At 52.8% G+C, this 22,017-nt stretch overlaps 1 protein-coding gene across 3 annotated transcripts in view; it reads right to left on the bottom strand.

The window, feature by feature from the left end:
* nrp2a (neuropilin 2a) overlaps window positions 1-19,807 on the bottom strand; it is a 79,760-nt gene extending 59,953 nt beyond the window's left edge. For all 3 annotated transcript variants that reach the window (XM_080024552.1, XM_080024553.1, XM_080024554.1), the window contains exons 1-2: window positions 18,962-19,807; window positions 8,788-8,959 (exon numbers count right to left, since the gene is read on the bottom strand). In XM_080024552.1, coding sequence (XP_079880678.1) covers window positions 8,788-8,959; window positions 18,962-19,034 — 245 coding nt within the window. In that variant the 5' untranslated portion in view covers window positions 19,035-19,807. The remainder of the gene's footprint in view (window positions 1-8,787; window positions 8,960-18,961) is intronic.
* Window positions 19,808-22,017: the final 2,210 nt, after the last annotated feature.

Below are 22,017 nucleotides of genomic sequence, written 5' to 3'. Positions count from 1 at the left end.
ACAATGGACACTTGGAGTCAGAACTGGACCATGGAGCAATGGAGGAAGGTGACCTGGTCTGATGATTCATGATTTCTTCTACATCATGGGTGGGGTTAGGGTCCGATCCGATGGAGCATCTGTGGGATGTGCTGGAACAACAAGCCCGATCCATGGGGGCCCCACTTCACAACTTCCAGGACTTAAAGGATCTGCTGCTAACGTCTTGGTGCCAGATACCACAGAACACCTTCCGTGCGTGCTTTTTAGGTGGCACGAGGGAGAGCTACACCATATTGGTGGCTATTAGTGGTGGATTTAATGTTGTGGCTGATGGGTGTATATATATATATATATATATATATATATATATATATATAAACACACTAGTGGTGATACTGGTAATGCCATCCAGTCCTGCCAGTTGCCTCTTGCAAAGCAGGCCTGAATGAATTGGAACATGACGGGAAGGTTTCGCAGACAGGCATTAAGAACTAATCTTAGACAAAATCACACTTTTAATTTGGACTAACTGAAACAGCCTTTCTCAGTCACGGTTTTAAATATTCTCAGACTTGCCCTAGTCTGGGTTTAACAAATCTGATTGTCAGAAGGAAGATCAGAGCTAATCTCGGTCTCAGTGAAGTCTGAAATGATCTTTGTTGTTTTTTATCTTTTGGAGTAATGGGCGTGGCCTCCGGGTGGAGCAGGTTGATCTGGACTGAGACCAGCACCAAGACCAGACAGAAGGAGCCGACTAGTCCTTCATCACCTTAGTCCAGGACTTCCGGGTCTGGAACTAATTCATCTCAAATGAGGCGTTCTGGATTAATATATGTAGGATTATTTTAGTCCTGATTTAGATTAAACCCCCGTCTGCAAAACAACCTCTATGTGTTTCTGGATATCCTCATCTTTCTTCTTTGGAGAAATCCTCCCTATTAACAGGCCTTTTGCACGAGTGACAACTAAGCTAACTTTGTTATAATAAACGCTTTTCGGGAGTTGAGATTTTCTACGTTACGGAAAACCAGAGATAAACCGCGACATCAGGAAAATCAAATGTTCGGCAAGTTGCGATTTGCGGTAGGTTAACTCATTAACAACAGACAAACGGCTCCTCGTGGGCGATCGGGAAACAAAAAATGCAAAATAAAAAGCGAGGCTTCCGTGCGAAGTGAAACTATTCCCTTTCTCTTTCTTGCGCGTTCTTCTTCTTTCCCCCTTGTTTTCCGGCTCCTCTCAAAGCACTGCAACCCACAGCACCCCACAACAATGGAAGACCCACTTTCCGTCTCTCTCTCTCTCTCTCTGTGACTCACAGTGAGGCAGAAAGTTAAGTAAGGCTGTGGTTTACAACACACACACACACACACACACACACACACACACACACACACACTCGTAGATATACAGTACACACAGGGACACACACACACACACACACACACACACAGATACACACACACACAGTACACTCGCCAGTGCTCAGCATCCGCACATGAGCGCGCGCTCCTCCACCCCTTCCCCTCAGGGAACTCTAATAAAGCATAAGTGCCTCTGAAATATTAACGTGACGCTGGGAGAGGGATCCCTGCAGATCCATAGGGCTGTCATCTTCAATCCGGCCCCGGCAAAACAAATGCCGCCGCTTCGCCCGCCTCCCCTCGCCTCCCTTCGCCCCCCCGCCTTCCCCTCCGCCCGAGGTGTGCGGTTGCTTACTGACGACCGGCGGCCAAAGCGCTGACCGCACGCAGTCTGAGGCTCGGAGGCCGCCGATGTGTAAGTGCGGAGGAGCCGCCGCCGCCGTCTGGACGGCGCGGACCCGAACCCGCTGACATCCGCTGGTTGCGTTTGAGTCGACCTCCCCCCTCTCCGCCCGCCGTGTATGGGAATGTGTTTTTGTTGTGGCGCGGGAGGGGCCGCCGACGTACGTGAATCGGCGAAACTTCCTGGGTCGGCGTCACACGAGGAGCAGGCGGGAGCCGTCGATCGGCGCTTGAACGGCTCCGTAATTATCACACCGTTACGGCGTCTTGTACTTATTATAGAATTCCCGATCACTCTGTTTTGGTGGCATCGGATGACTGTTTTGACTGCGGGGGCTTTTGTCACTGTCACAGTAAAGGCCTATAAACGCGTCATAATACACATTAAATCTCATGAGATTGCTGGGGAGAATATCGAGGGTAAAAACATTTGGGTAGACATCTCAACCCAACTGAAATACAATTCACACTTTTATTTACTGTCACATTTCTCACATTGGCTCAAAGTCCCAGCTAAATCCACCCTGAACACATATGGTTGCGGGATCTTATTCTGATTCTGATTCAAATTCAGCTCTATTCGTGAATCCTTTTATTTTTTTTGGAGGCCAGAACAGGGGCCAGAACTAGAGCTCAAAGTCCCCTTGGCTGTGACCCCTGGCTCCTCTCTCCGCTCCCTCCAGTCAATGGTGATCAGCCATTGATTTCCCAATACAAGTGCATTATGGACATTGATCGCACACCTTCCTGCGTAACCTAGAGGCCCTTGACTGTCGTATCGTGCTCTCGTGGATGCGGGCGCACGCACGCACCCACCCACACGCGCACACACACACACACACATGCATGCACGCACACAAACACACGCACGCGCACGCACACACACACACACTCCACAGAAACGGTGAATCCCTTTGGCGTGTGATGTTCCTGGTCACATGAAGAGCTCCTCCTGTTTGCTCTTGTGGTGTGTGTTTGTGTGTGTGTGTGTGTGTGTGTGTGTGTGTGTGTTTGTGTGTGTGCGTGTGTGCGTGTGCGTGTGTCCGTGTGTGCTAAAGCGATAAAACCTCTTATAGCATCAAGCAAGTCCACCTCGGGCTTTGTTCAATAACTAATAACCAAATAAAACAGGGGGAAATAAAACCACAACGGTAAAAAGAATGGATCTTCTCCAACGACTAGCTCCAAATGTTATGACCTCTGTGTGTGTGTGTGTGTGTGTGTGTGTGTGTGTGTGTGTGTGTGTGTGTGTGTGTGTGTGTGTGTGTGTGTGTGTGTGTGTGTGTGTGTGTGTGTGTGCATGTGTGTGTGTGTGTGTGTGTTAATGTTTATGTGAGCACGTAATCTGTCAGGCCCAATGTTTAATTCCAGCGTGTAAAGAATAAGAAAAAAAAAAACTCTACCTAGGGCGAAAAGAGGTGGACCGTAGAGAGAGAGAGAGAGAGAGAGAACGAGAGAACAAAGCTGAGGAAGAGATAAATCCAGGAAGAGGAAAAGATGGAGGGGTATAAAAAGGAAAGAAATAAGTCAGAGAGAGAGGGAGAGAGAGAGAGAGAGAGAAAGAGAGAAAGAGAAGGAGAGGGAGCAGGAATGCGTGCAATAAGTGGGGAGAGCGGGGGTGAGAGGGGTGGATGGGGATGAAAGGAAAAGAGAGGAGGTGAGGGGAGAGGGAGAGAATGGGGGAGAGAACCCCCCTCCCTTCCCCCGTATCAGTGGGTTACATCCAGGGGCCTGGCAATGGCAGATTGCATTAGAGATATGGGCCTGATATTTCATCTAGCCTTTATTACATTTAGCTCACATCAAATCGTCTGGCAGCCCGGAGCTAAGAGCTATTTGGCACGTGGCCGCACCCCCAACGCCACCCCGCTCCCGCCTCCCCCCCTTGCCTCCCCCACCACCTCAGCTGAAATGAAATCCCCGAATTAAAGTGCCACCCCAGACACAGGGCAGGGCTGAGCGGGAGCTGCCAAGTGGATTGCAGCAGAATGTCGGAGAAAGAAGGATGAGGAAGGAGGAGGCGAGGGAGGCGAAGGAGGCGAGGGAGGGTTGAGGTGGTCCACGGGGCGCTGAGGTGGTCCGAGGGGGTGGGGGTTGAGGCGGGGGAGGTTCAAGGCTGACCCGAGCACATTTCCCGGGGTTTAAGGGTCTGAAGTGCCCGTGGGGGGATAGGGTCGCTTGGTGAATGCTGTCGTAGCGGCGAAAAAAGTTAAAAACCAAGTGTCTGGTTTTGGAACTCGACTTGACAGGAGCGGCCCGGGCGGAAACCGAAAAAAACCTCAGAAGCCATCGAGTTGAAGAGCTATCGGAGTCCTGCGTCCGCCCGGCCTCCTGTCCTCCCCGCTTTCCTGCCTCCGTCTCTCCGTCACGTTGATTTCCTCCCCGGCTCCGGCGTGGAAAAACCCAAACCTCATCTCGCCGGCCCTTTGGCCCCCTTTTTCCTTGACCGTCCTCACTCAGCTCTCGGGGCCATAGAAAGCCTGCACAAAATAAAAAAAATAAAAAAAAAACCTTCCCTCCCATTGCTACGTATAATCACACGGGAATAGGAGGGAGCGCCTCCGGGGGGCTCCGGAATCAATCACCGCCAAAAAAAAAAGAATAACCCCGGACGGCGAAAAAGCGGGAGTATCGAGCTAGTGCACTTTGGCACTTTTCAAACTTATTTCTGCTGCCGTTTTTTTTAGTTTTTTTTAACACTGACTCATGAGCCGGGGTTCGCGCGAGCTCTCCCCGACAATTCAAATGGGCTTGCGTTTAAAAACATTCAGCTTTTTTTTTTTGGTTTGTCTCCCGAGGGGAGGATGGACGGCTGTGGTTGTGTTTGGGGGGGGGGGGGGGGGGGGGGCGGTGTTGATCCGCCCAACACACACTCCCTCACACTCACATACCTACACACACCCACGCACCCTGACTCTCCCCTCTCTCCTGCGGGATGAGAGGGGGAGTGAGTGGGAGCGGGAGAGGGAAGGGCAGGCCAAGGCCTCCGTCCCCTCCAGGCGGGTGAGAAGAAAAAAGGAAAGGAAAAAACCTTCCCCAGCGAAACTCCACTAAGAGAGGAAAACAGCGGGTGCAGCACAGGCAGGCGGGGAAGAAAGGGACATTTTAGCTTTCCCATCCTCCTCCTCCCTCCCTCCCGCTCGCCCGTCCGTCCCTCCCTCCCTCAGGGCGGCGAGAAATGAGTCGACGCGCAGATTGTCGGCAGCCGTTTCGCTCTCCGCCGGGCCCCCGCCGGAGAATCGGGCGTCGCCACGGTTACCAGAGGTGGGAAGTACGCGGGAGAGTTGCGACCCGCTCCTGTGACGGCACTAAAATCTGGTATTGACGGTTTAACTTGGGCTCTTACTCTGAACGTCCAAAACAACCTGAAGAAACGGCGGGGGGGCATTTTCAAATATTTCATCTCCAGAGCCAGTCCGAGCGCAGCGTTTCCGTGGTTACGACTACATAGAGGCTGCGGTTCGAGTAACGGTGCGATCGCGACACCGGTTTATTGTGTTTGTTGTCTATGTCATCAACAAACGGGTCGTCGTCAGTGTCTCTCCAACGGAATTGTGCGTGCACTCCCCATAACCCGATCGCATGAAGCCTCGTCCTCCGAGGTCCAAGACAAAAGGAGGCCATGTGATTCCTATTATTCCCATCTCTGAGAAAGTAAACTGCCCAACCTCGGTCCCCCCGTCCAGCGCAACAGCTGGGCCTCATTCTCTCCTTTCCCTTCCCATTTCCTCCTCTCCCTCTCTGCCTCCCTCCCTCTCCCTCTCTCTCTGTCTCCTTCTGAGCTTTTTCTTCCCAGCACATCTCCTACCACATCCTCGTCTTTCATACATCGTCTTTTATCCATCGCTTCTGCGGGGGGGGGGGGTCAAACAACATTTGCAAATCATTCCCATCCATTTGTTTAAACATTATTTTTTAACATAACATGGGCGCCATTTTTTTTATAGCTTCCTGTAAGTTGTAAAACATGGTAAAAATATAGCCAAAGCGTTTCCGATGCTCCCTTCTGGATGGTTGGAGGGAGGTGAAGACAACCACTAATCCTCATCCTCTTTCACATGAAAAGGATAGACAGAGACCAGAGTCTCCATTATCCGGTAATTACCGTTTTTTTACTGGGAAAATATGTTTAAGTCCGACATATTTAAATCCCTCCGGTCATAATATCCGGTGAAAAATAATTCCCTCCAAGCGCACTTTTAATTGGTGCAAAAATGCTCACGAAAACACGGTCATCACCATAATTATCGCCATATTTTCTTCCTCAGTGTCGAAATAAGATAGACTCGATCCTTTCTGTAAAAAATTCCGCAGATCTGATCATCTTCCGCCTTGGGCAGGTTGCAACTAAAGCCAATCAGTTTGGACGATCTGAAGCTGACCTTTCACCTCCGACCAATCATGTTTGCCCGTATAGAAATAAGCCCCGCCCCCCTCCCCCGTGGACAGGTTGCGCTTGTAAACACAGTTCACACGGAGCGGAGACAGAGCGGCAGCGTCCAGAACTCGAAGGAGAAGCAGAAAGATGATGTAACGTGACAACGGGGACACATACATCCATAGTTTGGCAACTTTTTGGGGATATTTAAGTTGAGGCCAAAGCAGACGGTAAATATCCATTGTGTAAAAAATGCCTACAGGACGGGCAACACCACAAACACTATAATTTATTTAGACCTTGTGACCTTGACCTTGTTACTTATTGATCACAAATGGAAATTATTTGATTTCAAATCGTTAAAATAGTGTTAACCGACTGATTTTATTTTGAGTATTTAATAAAAGAATATTATGAATATAGATGCATTCATGATGTCATTCTGTAAATAGCCTGCCTGTCAATTGTTTTTAAACTCAATGAATACAGATAATAAATGACCGGAATCTCTCTCATTTATCGGGGACACTGAAATCTTCCAGGACACATGGACCGGCACCAATTTGTTCTAGCGGAAACCATGAAAGAGACCAGAGACTTTTTAGCTATTGCCGTCGTTTTGACACTATATCATTTCATACAGGAAACCAGGTCTCTGAGCCTGTGGCGTTAATAAGTAAAAAGGTCTGGATCCGTCAATAAAGACTGTCCAGGAGCCCTGAGCCAGGCACTTAGCCCCCTGCTGTGAAGCTTGTAGGGGGGCAATTAACGGATAGCTGCCATGAAGATGTGTACGAGTGAGAACATGAAGGTTCTGTTAAACCGTTTTTACACCAAAGTTAACGGGTATACCCAGGCATTTTAAACAGGGGTAAACCCACTAAAATGGGCGATTGGCGCCTTTCCCATTGCCAAGTATGCCTTTCTTTTATTTTCTGGTGTGTCACTTTCGACACCACAAAACAAGCCGAAAAAGGGTGTCATGGTACCAGTGTGATTGGGAACAAAACAGTAAAAGCAGCATGGAGTCGGCACTGGCATCGGCATCGGCAACGCCCGATGCCAGTCCTTCAGCGACGGGGAGCAGAGACGATCCTCCTGTTCGGAGACCGGCTCGGGGCGGTGCCGGAGTGGCGCGGAGACCGTCGGGGAGTATGGGGGTAATCCACTGTGGTCCCCACGGAACGATCCCATCACTCAAGGGCGCAAGCGCGGTGCTTGTTTTGTTACATAAGGATACGGAGTAAAATAAAGTGACCTGCTTCTAAAATAAAAACACGCTGCTTTGGCCCAGGGGGCTCAGTCGGAGAGGGAGCGATCGGGGCGCGGAGCCACGATTTTTAAAAAATTATATTGCTGTGTTTACAATGATATATTGAAGGGGACAACTCTATGTTTTTGCCAGGTAGGGGGTGTTCCGGACCCCCCGCCCCCTCCATAATTTCCATCCCTGCCCACACTCAAAACATTCATGGTCTCGCATGCGGGTTAATAACTTCTGTTTTGATATTCTAAATTGGATATGAAATGATCAAATGATACACGGATATTGCAGTCTATTTCCCCGCAAACGTCCGGAGCCACAACGTGCGTCGCATCGCGGCGGCAACGGGGCGAAAATTTGTCACGGGTCATCATAGGCGATTGGAGCTGGAGCCGAAAATTACTGTGACTATTGCAGGGTAATTTGTCCCGGGGACTGAAACCCGGCTGTAACCTATCCAACTAATGACAAATGGCAGATGTTACCAGGTGTTGCCGGTGGTTTTTTTTGCGGTGGGAAAGGGGTGTTATAGTCAATGCAAGCGAGCTGTGCGGCTCACGGCGCGCGCACCAACAGAGAGCAGGAGCTTTTAAAGTTGGGCGTTGCTGTGTAAATGCCTTGGTGATATTCTCCTGAAAGACAAGGGGCGCTGTGCACAAAGCACCACGTGAAACTGAAAGAACTGCTGTAAACATTACAAAGAAGTCCCGGGGTGTTAAAATAGTCCAAATCTTTGGACAGGGACGGCGCCATCTCCTTCCATGAATCTAACGCCACCCGGTTATTTTGGTCACGCGTGGATGGGTCGTACAGACTGTACCTGCGGAACTGTTCGCACAGCCTTCCTTCGGAACGTGTCCATCTCGAATTATCTGAAGCACACGGCGCGGAGTTGAAATACCTGGGGGGGTGCGCGCCCTCCGGAAAAAATAGCTGTGCAGCGCCTGCGTAGAGGCCACCGCGGCGACGTTGTTTATGCCGCGCGCCGTAAACAACACTACGGCTGCAGCGGCTGAGTGACTGCAATTGTTGCCAGACAAAGAAAAAGGTGAATGGAATGCAAGAAAAATACTTTCTCGATCATCAGGATCTATAACAGCTAACAGCCGCATATTGTGGCAAAAATGCTGGAAAGAAAATAGGGAATTTGGGAGGTAGCCAAAGCAATACCACATTATACCAATGTGTAAAAAGAAAAGAAAGTCATTAGCATCAGCGGGGAATGAGTTGTTTGGGAGACAAAAGCTCAATTTTTGCTGAAACAATGGCTTTCAAACGCCGGGCTGATTACAGCTTGTCGACGAGACGACGCGTTTTTGGTCTTTCTATTGAAAGAGAAAGTGGGATACCGGTGCTTGACCGCCCGCCCGCCTCCCCTGCCGCCCCTTCCCACTTACTTGCAGTCCAGCCTCTCGATCTCGAAGTGGGGGTTGAAGTTGAGGACGATGCGCTGCGAGGGTTCGGGCGCCGTGATGACCCAGTGGCAGTTCTGGTGAGGGGGGTACTCCAGCGGGTAGCCCGGCGAGGTGATGTAACCGGCCTGGCTGGCATCCAAGACGACATCGCAATCTGAAAAAAGGGTGTGGATAACGCTCATGAAGACTTCCTGGAGAAATTTTGCCCTAATGGTACAGCCCTTGTCTGAATGTCATTTAGCAACAATTAGGCCAAACATAAGTTTGAGTGTCTGAAAGAAGCAGAGCTGGGCTGTACGTTGTTTGGGATGAACTGTAAATCACTTATAATTGAGGTGCTTCTATAGCTACTCTGGCAAACATAACTGTCATCTCAAATGAGGAAATAGGAGCAATTCACTTAGAGCATGGGCAGGCGTATGAGCACAATATCTAAATGAAATATCTAAAGTGCGGGGAAGTAATGGCGAGTACAGCGACAAGGGATGTCAGGCCACGCTTTGGGGATGCAAGCGGCTAACTCCAAACTACACAAACATAGGAGGTGTGGGAAAAGTTTTTGCCGCCAAACCCATTGACCAAGACAGTTGAAGGCTATGTTAGGGCTGGGCGATATATCGATCGATATAATTGGGGTGTCAAGCCGATTGTTGCTATCTGGATTTGGATATTATCGGATATTATTTTATTTTACTACTATTATTTTTCATAATCTGTTATGTTCATTTTATAGTATTAGTCAAACTTTTTCTTATAATTGTGTCATAGATCATACCTCAAAAAGTCACCCACCCCCTTTCCCCATGGTAGTGGTTTCTTCCAAAAGTTGCGGGATGAAATTGGTTGGCACGCAGGCACTCGGCAGACTTGCCAAGTCCGCGACTTTGGGCTTGAAAAGTAGCTAAAAACCACGTTATACGCGTTTGTGGCAGCTTGGCCTACCACGCGCCACCCAACCGGCGCGTTCGGGGACCTCCGGCACAGAGACACAGAAGACAGAGACACAGAAGACACTGAACTTCATAGACTGCTCGAGCTGTTCTATATTCGATGTCTCCATCGGCTCCTTCATAACATTCACGGCCCCAACAAATGTTTCTCAAATACTTCTTGTGCGTTATTATCTTATGAAAGCACCAATGATCATCCCAAAGACATCATCAAATTGTCGTTATCAAGGTATTTCGACAGAAAATATGATATTGGATTTTGTTGACCAGCCCTCACTAAAACGCGCAGAGGGAATCGAAACCACAAAAGTAGCAGGCGACGCGGAAAACAACAGTGGTCCTCTGAGCGGCCAAAAACTTCCCTCCCTAAGTGACTTGTCAGGCTTTCCAGGGGGAGCCATGTGATGAGCCGCAAATGAACGCCAGCGGAGAGAAAGAAAGCAATTTGGGCCATCAATGAGGAGCCCAAATTGGAGTTTCTCCGCCGCCGGATGGCAATGCAAGGGGGACGGGCGCGGCACTAAAAGCAATAAAAGATCGTCGCGAGTGCACCGGGCGAAACGCGCGCAAACACAACGGGGCCCGTTCTCGCCGCGTTCCACACCCTGCCTCTTATCTCGCTGCCACCCCCCCCCCCCCGTAGGGATAATCCTTCAAGTGTAATTGTTGCTCTGGCAAAACCAATCTGCAAACATTAGCACACATTCCCCGATGCTATCGCGCTCTCCCAGGAACAATAGAGCTCGGCGTCCGCCGGCAGGAAGTGACACACAGACGGCCTGTCTAGCTGGGGGGGTGGGTGGGGGTTTCTGGGGGTGGAGTTTTGGGAGGGGGGGGGGGGGGGGGGGTGTCACCCCGACTCTGTAATGAGAAACTAACAACGGCAACAAAGGGTCCATTCTCGGGGAAAGTCCCCCCCATCCCAACCCCCTGTGGCTGCGTAAGCCCCCTCGCTGTGCCTTATCTCCTGGAAACACGTTAAACACGTCAACTCACATGTGGACGTGTACAAAAGAACACACGGGCACAAGTACACAAGTATCTGTCATTCTCTCCTCTCACACAGACGCGCGCACACACACGGCTTCTAGTATAATGGCTCCTTTATCACGGTTAAGCCAAAGTAAATTTGCAATTGCCGTTATGATTTCGTACGGCGCCGACAGCGCAGTCCGCGTTCTCCATGACAACGCCGACGGGGGAATTGGGGTTAGGGGGTAAGTCGCTAGTTAGCCGCGTCCCTCCGCGTGCCGGCGATATTCATATTCATGCGGCAGTGCTGCCGCCGCCGCCGCCGCCGCGGGGATCCTCGCACGTAATGAACTCGGAGATATTAAATTCGGGCGCCGCGCATGATGAAAAATATAGCGCGGACTCCATATTGTATTTCTCATATGTTGATCAAACAAGGGCCGTCGTCGGAGGGAAAACAAAACAGGTTCGACGGTGGACTGCGGGTCCGTCACGCCACACGCGCGCACACGCACACACGCACACACACACACACTCAGTTTCACTCCCGCCACGTTCAGCTGTTTCTCCGCTCAGCTCCGTTTCACAGAAGGGTCGGCTCAACCAGCCGCCCTGCGAGACCTATTTTTGTCTTTTTCAAATTCTCGTAGAGGGGGTCGATGGAGGAAGCGAAAGGGAAGAAAATCGCCAAGGTCCTGAAGTGTAATAGACCCTTCAAGTGTTGACATTTCCACTGCCTATTGTGCTTAAAAGGCGCACTTAAGATCCTCTGACATTTGATAGAGCGTCGGTGGCTTCCTCACTTTGTAACGGGGGAACGGATCGGCGCCGCCGTGCGCGGACGAGCGCAAACCGCCCATAGTCGGGCGCGGCCGGACGGGCGTCTCCGGGTTGAACGTTTTGCGTGTGAGTTTCGAATACGCGCCGGGGCAAAGACGCGCTGCCATGGCCGCGCCCAAACACACACACACACGCCGTCTCTTAATGGCTACTTTGCCACCGCACCCGACTTCCAACATGCCAGGTGACACACACACACACACACACACACACACACACACACACACACACGTTCGCATGCAGATACATAGACACGTAAGGACTGTCATGCTGGCAAGCGATTCGTTCATATCAAACAAATGTTTTAAACGACTGCGGAGTCGGGAGTCAGTCCGGGGGAAGAGTTTGTTTGTTTGCTTGTTTTGGGATCTCGCTTCACCGACCAGCATTTGCCCCAAACCCCTTCAAGGTGCGTTCGGTTAGCGGGCGGGCGGGCGGGCGGGCGGGCGGCGAGCGAGAGCGACCCAGTGAGTAAATCTCACGCGTCGCGAACCGAAAATGACAAGTGAGTATTCAATTAACGTGGAAAAAAAGGTCAGGGTACTTGGCGTAATTGAAATTGAACGTGACATGATTTACACATTGCATTCCGCCGCTATAAATAATCTTTAGCCAAATTAAACGATTCCTGTGAACCGACTCTTCCGATTCCGTGGAAGCCCCCCTCCCCACCCCCCACCCCACCCCACCCCACCCCCACGCTTTACACCAACCGAAAACCGGACGAAAGGCTCCACCGAGTGACTCGTCGAGAGCCGGATCTCAAAATAAAAAGAGCGCTGCAGTCAGTCATCGGAGCTCACAAAAGTACGGATGAAGACGAACAAAAGAACAGCAGAAATGGAAAAGAATGGAGGAGACAAAAAGACACACACACGCACACACACACACGCACACACACACACGCGCACACACACACACAGGGATCCATACAGACATCTCTTTATCTAGGAGAGCGGCGCAGACAGACAGTCATTGTTGGGGGCTCGGGAGCAGTGTGCAGCAGGCTATCAGCGCGGGGCTCCAGGCAGATTAAGTCGTTTGGGGAAAAATCCTGCAGCCTCGACATTTTTTCCCCCGAGCTGCCCGTTCAATGGGCAATAAGGAAAAGTGTGTGTATCTATGTGTACGTGTGTGTGTGTGTGTGTGTGTGTGTGTGTGTGTGTACGTGTGTGTGTACGTGTGTGTGCGTGCGCGCGCGCGCGCGTGTGTGTGTGTGTGTGTGTGTACACGTGTGGGGGATTAAGGCAGGTGAGGAGACAGAGGAGAGGGATGAGAAAGCAGGGGAGAGATTGAGGTGGAGAGAGGGGAGAGAGAGAGAGAGAGAGAGAGAGAGAGAGAGAGAGAGATAGCGTGAGAGAGATTGATGGAAGGCTGAAGGGGCTTCGGTGGCGTCAGCAAGTGTGGAGAGGAGAGGTGGAGAGAGCATGTTAACGAGAGAGACAGAGAGAGAGGAAAGAGAGAAGAGAGAGAGCGAGAGAGAGATCAAGTGAGGTAAGGGATGGATAGATCGACTGACTGAGGGCTGTGTTTTAGCAACTGTGTGCGTGTGCGTGTGCGTGTGTGTGTGTGTGTCTGTGTGTGTGCGCGTGTGTGTGAGACGAGGCTCATTAAGCCCTGTCTCCTATCCAGCGGCTCCCTGTAGACGCTGACCCCACCGGAACACCTCTGTCAGTCACCACACACACACACACACACACACACACACACACACACACACACACACACACACACACACACTCTTGCAGAAACTATCTGTGTGTGTGTGTGTGCGTGCATGCATGTGCGCGCGCGTGTGTGTGTGTGTGTGAATGCACGACTGCCGTCAGGGTGAGGATGGGAAAGAAAGGAATATTTCCGGCTTTTCTCTGCCAAGTTGTTGGGAACACGTGCATACAGTACATTTGCGAGTTTCAACATTAAGGTGAAAAATCCCTGAGATTATTTGGTGAAGACAAAACCCCATATTCGATAGTTTTTTTTTTGTTTTTTTTTAATTTTAAGAAACAGCCCTTTCAGCGTGTCAGGCGCCGCTCTGCGCGGCCGCCTCGGCTGTTGGTGGCGGGGTCCACCGGAACTCTCAATCTGTGAGAATCGGCGCAATCTTGAGGGAAGAGTTTGGACTCCGTCGAGCCGGGAGCACGAGTCCCGGCATCGGCTGATATTCTGTGTTTCCAATGCGGGAGGACATTCCTCTGCGCCCCGCTGCGTGAGCCCTTATCTCCGCTCATCTGCAAAGACGTGCACGTCTGCATGTCCTCGCCCAACGTCAGACCATGCACGTCCGAGCCCACCGCGCGTGTGTGTGTGTGTGTGCACGCGAGCGTGCACGCGCGCCTCCCTGGTTTCTATTAGCCGCGTTATCAGGCGAGCATGCCGTCGCACTCGGGGATAAGCTGCTGGCATGCAGGGGGAAAAGGGGGGGGGGGCAGGGGGCGGGCGAGGCGACGATAAATCTTTCCATCGTTCTGTGTTTCTCTCTCTCTCTCGCTCGCTCTATCTCGCCCGTCCCCCCACCTTAATTAAAAAACGCTATCACCCAGACTGAGGGAATGAGCAGCGAGAGTGGGCAGCGCTCATCCATTCAGGCAGGCGCATGGGGTTGTCTCTGTCTTTTAATCTCGCCCATTCCACACTAGAGTGAACGCAGGGGGGGAGGGAGAGAGAGAGAGAGAGAGAGAGAGGGAGGGAGAGGGGGGGCGGGGGGGGGTAGGGGTGAAGAAAATAATTAAGACGAAGGCCAAAGCCATGAGAGAGGAAGAATTATATCCACTTTTAATTGTTCGTTTCCTGAGAAACTCCTTTGGCCCTGAACGATATGAACGTAAAGCGCGTCGCCGGTGAGGAAAAAAGTGTCAGGGTGTGTCGGGGCGAGCGGGAGGTGCTTTTTGGGGGGCGCGTACCGTGCACTCGCAACAAAACAGAACTTTTTTGAGCGAGAACGCCGCTCGTCGACGCGATTCGCCAGTTTTGACAACGGCCCAAGTTGGTTAGAATGTATTTTCCAACCCCTTCCCGACACCTCATTATCAAATGAGCGATCGTGTTCGGGAACATGGTGGCCAACAGTGACAGACCGACGGACCAAAGGAACCCCGACCTTTTCTCCCTTCCTCCTCCACCTCTCCTGGTGGAGGAGGATAAGTGGCCCTGCACTAATCAGCTAAATGCGTGGCACTTGGCTATTGGGATCAATGGTTCAATAGATCAATGGGGGCAAACAGATGGTTGCCTGGGTCTGCGGGGGTGGGGGGCGGAGGTTAATGGTTTGGGGCCCCGATCCCAAACGCTACCTGGGTGCTGCCGTATCATCCCCCCAACGATTCAACCTCTTGGGCGGCCATCGAATGTCCGGCAAATATTTACGATGCAAATCCTTTACGTCTTGAACGCCGGCATCCGAGACTTGGAGATCTTCATTCATTTGAAGAAATCTTGGAGACAAATCGTGATAAAATTTCAGGCTGATTTTTGGAGAAATCTTTTCTCCCTTAATCAATAATGTATTACAGGTAAGTAGGATATAGTTGGTACAGGGCAGAGGTAAGCATTAGGCAGAAACAGGGGGGCAGGTACGTATGAAGCTAAGTTTTAAGATGCAGAAGAACTTGACTACTTTTGACAAAATGAAATGTTTGGATAAATCAGCCACATTTCTAAGACATTTTAAGACATTATAAGGACCCGCAGACGCCACAAGGTGTCTCAAACGAGCCCAATGTCGCTGGCTGAATCAGTAAGTACAATATCGGCAAACGGAGTGCACGGGAGTAGTGCCACGAGAGGGTTCTTATGATTTATTGCCCAAACTGCAAAAGCAGCACCTTCCGCTGGAAGTGACCACGGTAAAGTCTCTTACGTGGAGGATTTCAATTCTCTCGATAAATGCCTTAACCCCCCCAATTCACAGCAGGTGACCTCCTCCTCCTATGCCTACGTTAACACTGCTTGGCATTTACAGTCAATTCCAAACATTGTGCCTCACTCACACACACACACACACATCATGCCTATTCTCTTGGAGCACGGCCCTGTCAGAAAGCCCAGTGTGCCGCTAATTCGGCAGTGCGAGCGGACCCCAGACTCTGGTTTATTTATGGGGGTCTTGTTTTTAATTTCACCCCCAGTGCGACGGGCCGCACCCAGAGCTGAGACTTCCCCACCTGGCCGGCCTCTCGCTATCGAACGCAGCGCTCGCTCCGTCGTTGACTATGAATGCTAATGGGTGACCTTGTTTGTTTCTCCCACCAAAGCCGATACGTTCCGAGTCGGTGGAAGATTAAAAACATGAAAAATTCAAAGAATCGGGGGGGAGGGGTGGGAGAGAAACGAGAGAGAGAGAGAGAGAGAGAGAGAGAGCGATAAAAGAGAAAGACAGAAGGGCAAACAAGGGCCGCGCAAGCAGACGAGAAGTCAGAGGAGGAGAGGTCTCCGTTTAACCCAGAGTTGACGGATGGACGTGGAGGCGAACGGCGAAAACCGCGAGCGGGTGGGGGCGGGAAGAGAAGAGGAAGTACGCGTCCCACTCTATAAACATCCCTGTGATCTGCGCGATGGCCCCCGCTTGTTAGCGCCGGTGGTCGCGGCGGTAAGTGGTGCGGTCGCCGGCGCGTCGACCGCAGTACGAGTGGAGCCCTCTCACCCCGCTCGACGGCGGCCGGGCGGGCGGGGCCCTCGACCGTCCGCGGCGGCGACCCCCGCTCCGCGCGGGTTTAGGTCGAGTTGCGAGCATTGAGAGGGTGTTGTTATGAGTTAAAAAAACAAAAAAAAAACACATGATATGAGCTATCAGATCGGTAAACTATCCCCAGAACCGTCTCCTTCAGTTGTTAAACATTTATCATTTCTCATTTAGATTAAAAAAAAACCAAAAAAACGCGAAGATAATGATGTCAATATGTCATCGCGCGGCCCCCGGTCGCGCCGAGGGGCCCCTCCCGCTCGGCGAAAAAGCCTCCCTTTTTTTCGCAATCCATCCCGGGGCCCCGTCCGCCGCCTGCTTCGGTTTACCCCGTGACCCCCGCACACTTTGATGTTGCCCTTTTCCGATCACACCTCGTTTGACGTGACCCCCCCCCCCCCGACTTCTCCCTTTTTACAATTCGCTTCATTTCCCTTCACCACCACCACCCCCACCACCACCACCACCACCCCTCTCCTTTTCATTGTATCATTTTTCGCTCCTCGGCACGAGCCCGTTGGCTCCGCTCCTTGGGAAGCAGTAATGAAGCTCTCGCAGCGGCTTCCTCCGCCCACTCCTCTCCCGCAGCCGCTGTCTTCCTCCTTCTTTCCTCCCCCCCCCCCCCTCCTCCTCCACCGCCGCCGCCCTCGCTCCTCTTCTCCCCACCCTCCTGCGATTCTCTATCTGCCTTCCTCCGTCTCTTCTCTATCCATCACCTCTCCTCTCCTGGCATCCACGTGTGCAATGTGGCTCTTATGGGGGTGAGGGGACGTGCGGCGCGTTGGCAAAAAAAAATAGAGGAAGAGGGAGAGGGAGAGAGAGAGAGAGTGGGAGGGAGAGAGAGAGAAAGAGATGGAGAATGGGATGGAGAGAGAGACAGCGAGATGTAGAGAGAAAGAGAGGGGGAGAGAGAGAGTGAAGGGGAGATCGGGCCTGACGGCTGCCAAGGGCCCCACATCTGTCTCTGATCAACGGGTATGGAAGCAGCCAACAGATCACCGAATCACACGCACCCACCCACATCCACGCCAACACACACACACACACACACACACAGGGACATGGCAGGATGGCGAGGGCGAGTGCCCCATTTAAAGACAAGTGGGAGATGAGGAGAGGGCGCCACGGCGGCTCCTCCGCCCGCCACTCCGGGGGGGCGAAGATTCTCCATCCGGCGGCGGAGTGAGGGCAGTGAGAGTAAGCGACGGCACCGCTTCGGATATGGATGGAGGGGGGGGGGGGGGCTCGGGCCGCTTCCAAAATATCACGTTTGCTTTTTTTTTTTGTTTTTGTTGTTGTTTTTTTGTTTGTTTGTTTGTTTTGGGACAAACGCCACAATGAGACGCTTTTACACACAGGAGACATCTGGGAAAACAGCCAGGAAGTCGTGCGGACGTCACGCCTCCGACGTGCAGGGTATGGCATGCGTCATACATATAAACACACGCCACAGTGTGACCGAAAAAACCCCCGGAGAGCAGCCTCGTGTCGCGATACAGTTATGATACCTGTCGCCCGCCCGCCCCCCCCCCCCCACGGGCAGCCGCGTCTCCACGCGAGGGCCGCGGGCGGCGAAGGCGAAGGGCACGTGCGCAGGCGGCCGCGCCACGGCCCCCCCCCCCTCCCCGCGACCGCGATCGCGGTCGCGGGGAGGGGGGGGGCGCCGTGGCGCGATCGGGGCGCAAGTTGGGGCGAACGCGATCGGGGCGCAAGTTGGGGCGAACGCGATCGGGGCCCAGGTTGGGGCGATCGGGGCCCAGGTTGGGGCGATCGGGGCCCAGGTTGGGACGAACGCGATCGGGGCGCAGGTGGCGCCGCCGCCGCCGCGGCCCTGCGGACGCCGCGGGGTGCTCTCCCTTATGATAGGTCGCACCTCCTCTGGAGCCTCGACGGTCGCGGTTGCATGGGGGGGGATGGAGGTGGGGGGGTCGGTCGCACTTTCACCGGCGCCGTCTTCGTTTGCGTTGTTTCGTTTCCCTCCCGCTCGACGAACAATACGATTAGACCCGCGTCAAAGGGGACGCGAAGGGCAACGACTCCGGGTAAACAGCGTGTTTACGCGCCGTGGCGATATCGCGGGGCACTCGGCATGACTCAAGTCCAACTTCTTCTCATGTAAAAAAATAAAATAAAAATATATAGATATATTTAAGGATTTCCAAAGGGGGGGGGGGGGGGGAACTCACTGGGGCATATACGAGATTCCGCTTTAATAAAGAACAATATTAAAACGAATATTATTAATATTAACACTATATGTATGTAATATGATGATTTTTTTTTTTTAAACACGTGTATAACATTTAAAAAAAAAAATCACTCCAAAATGATCGGTAAGATATTCGGAGTAAGTGAAATAAAATAAATAAATAGGCAATTTAAACAAAAAACCCTACATAATTAAATTAGAGATCGCTCACCGGACTATAAAGCGATAGTATACAATAAAAAAAAAATTATATATATATGTGTGTGTGTGTGTGTGTGTGTGTTTCCCCTCCGATTGGTCCTCTTTGCTTCCCAGTTAAACCAGACATTTAGTGCTTCCATGCCCTCGAGGCACACGGGCTCTGGCTACTCTCCTCCCAGACGACGGGCGTCTTACGCCCAGTAAACGCATTTAAACGTAACGTGCGGGGATCCAAAGGGGGTGCGTTCGGATGTCTTGACGTTTTCCATTTGGAGACAGAAACCATGCGCGCAGTCAACTCACCGTCCTTCCCTCTGACTCGCGGTGCCAAACATATCACCAAGAGAAATCCGACCAGAGGTGACAGAAAATCCATCTTGACGAGGATCAATTTTTTGTTTTTTTGTTTTTAATTTCTTATAACGTTCCCCCGCCTGCTATCAAATCTTGCCTTCGGGGGGGGGGGGGTGGAGGGGGGGAAAAAAAAGCCCTCCTCCGCACCCTTCGGTTCCAAACCGCTGGCAGCAGAAACCACTTCAGTAAATCCAGGTCCTTGATCAAACCACGGGCGGAGGAGAGATATTGTCATTGATGGATTTTTAGAAAGGGTTGTTTTTTTTGTTTTGTTTTTTTAGGTTCTTTTTTTCGTTCGTTACGCAGAGCCCACACTCCCCCCGCCTTCCAGGGTCAGTCACCACATCATACAAACTTTCATCTTCTCATTCACGGCGGAAGGGCGGGATAGATCCCGTGCGTGTCCGCCGGTTCCAAGACTTTCAGTGGGTTTTTTTTTTTTTGGTGTGTGTGGGGGGGGGGGCTCCTGGATAGAGACGCCGCGGTTCCTCCTGCAGGGCTCGTACGCACGCACCGGCTAGGCGCGCACCAGTACGGGCGCCCCGGTGTACGCGCTCCGGTACGGACGCGCCGGTACACTGGACGCGCCGGTATGCGCGCACCAGTCGAACCCGGCGGCCGGCGGGAAATCCGTGCGCGCACGAATCGGTCCCGAATCCCCAGTCGTCACAGAACTCGCGCGGTGACAGGCGAGGCAGGCGGTGCGCCCTTGGCTTCCAGGGGAGCTTTCATTCCATTCCGCCGCGCACCCTCGCTCGGCTCCGCTCCGCTCGGCTCCGCTCTCCACGCCGCGTGTGTGTGCCTCCGCCGGAGTGCGCGACAGTGTGCGATAGCGCCGTGGAGCGGAGCAGCTATCGCATTTCAGTCAGCGGCTGGGCTCCGCCCCCTCCCGTCAGTCGTTCATTACTCGCATACACGCGCGCGCGCGCGCACACACACACACACACACACACACACACACACGCTGCACAGAGCCCTCCCCAACCCTCTTCACAAGATACCACAGATATGAACTGCTCCACAGATAGGCCCAAGATAACACACTTTACACGGGTGAACCAGTGAAGGGGGGCGGGGGCTTACTTGGGGATATTGTGGAACATATAAAGGAAAGAGAAAAGGAGAAAGAGGAACGAGTGGAATGTAAGGGAGTACCGGTGGAGGGGAGGGGGGGGGGGGGGGGGGGCGGCGGCGACACGCGGCCCCCGGTTTACACCGCAAAACACATCAAGCGCAGGGGGCACGGTCCCTTTCACCCACCCAAACCCAAACCCTGCGAGGACCCACCTCGGCTCCACCCAAGCCGCTCCGGCCCCAGATCTCAGCCCTACAATCAGCAGGTCTAAATACAGAGCGGGTCCCACTGTGTAATGACACAGCGTGGCGAGCCCAAAATAATCCGCTGAGAACGGCCCGTCCGCGGTGCGGTCCACGTGCCCCGCCGACGGCTTGTATTACCGCGCAATGCAGCGGGCCGGGGCCGGGGCCTGAGGCCGGGCTGTCTAACGAGGGGGCAGCAGGCGGCGCGGGCCCCTCCGCTGTAGCTGCTTTATTTTAAACGGCGAGGTGCGTTTTCGGGAAGGTCAGGACGCAGGGTACACGGGGGCAGACACGGACGCCTTCGCCCCCAAAGTGACGTGTCACTTGGGGCCAGTTGAAAACACAACAAATCAAGGGAATACAAATCCAAATAATAACACCATAAGCACAAACGGAAGGTTTGCATTTTGGAAATCGACCATTCATTAAACGCCTCTGCATGGAAGCCGCCACGCCTAAAACCTGCCTGAATCGCGAGCGTGCCGTCGGCCGCAGTGCCAGTACAGTACGAAAGCGGCATTGCAGCCACGTTAATCCGCTGTTACTCACTCCGGCCGAGGTCGGCAAATGAGAAAACAGTCGCGATTGGACGTCAGCGGTAAACCAGACCGACATTGGCCGGGTTAGACGAAGGTCATGTGACGGGCGGGTGGCAGGGTGCGCGTGTCGGCCGCCATCCTCCGCTCTCCGACGACTCGGCCTTCAAAGCCGCGGGTACCCCGGCGGGCGTGGCTGTCACGCGTCACTGTGGCTGGCTGGTCTCGGCCCGTGGGCGGGGACCTCCAGGATCGGCGCAATCCAGCTGGCTCGGTGCGGCGGCACGGGCTGTCGGCGTGTCCGCGTGCGTTTGCCGTGAATTGTGGAAACGGGGGTAGAGCGAGTCAGCTGGCTGCGGGATTTTCTCATTTCATTCCTGAGATAACAGAGAGAGAGAGAGGGAGGGAGGGAGGGAGGGAGAGATGGGACAGGGAGATACTGAAGGGGAATGGAGGCCTCAAGCAACGCTAGGTTACTTCTACTCGGCCATCTGATGCCCCCGACACCCCCGCCCCCACCCCCCGCCGCCCGCCCCCACCATCCCTGTCCCTAGAGGGTCATTTAATACTCCACCCCCGCCACTTGTCAACATGTCTGCCTGTGTTCGCCACCAGCTTGGCTTTCAACCCCAAAATATTGGGTCAGCGCATCGCTAATGGAGGCCAACACCATACCCAAGAACAGCTGGTTCAGAGAGAGCGAGGCAGAGGCAGATATACAGGGGGGAGAAGAGCAGTGCGACGGGGAAGGAGGTTGCGACACGGTGGGACGTGCAGTATACGAGCGAGCCCATCCAAGGTGCCGAATTGGCGTGTTTTAAAACATGTTGCAGCTGTACGGCGGGACGAGGAGGTTGAAAAGTCGGGAAACGCGCGTAAAAAGTCGCCGTTTCAAAAGCTGCTTGAGTCTGCCGGGCGCATGTTGCATGGGATGTGTCCCAGGGGTTTCCCAAACCGCGGTCCAGGGCCCTCTAGGGGTACTCAACGCAATGGCAGGGGGGTCCGCAGCAAAATAATGTGCGCATATGTTCATTTATTAAAAGAATGTCTTGGTTGTCAACTCCATAGCTTGTTCCACAAAATATGTACGATGAACCTCAACAACCACGGTGCGTGTTCCTGGACCCGAGCCAGAGCTTTGGGGCTTTG

Source organism: Zeus faber (assembly GCF_960531495.2).
Source record: "Zeus faber genome assembly, chromosome: 2".
In the NCBI taxonomy this organism is placed as follows: domain Eukaryota; kingdom Metazoa; phylum Chordata; class Actinopteri; order Zeiformes; family Zeidae; genus Zeus; species Zeus faber.
Note: the sequence above shows the minus strand (reverse complement) of the source record. Positions and strands in the feature narration are given on the sequence as shown.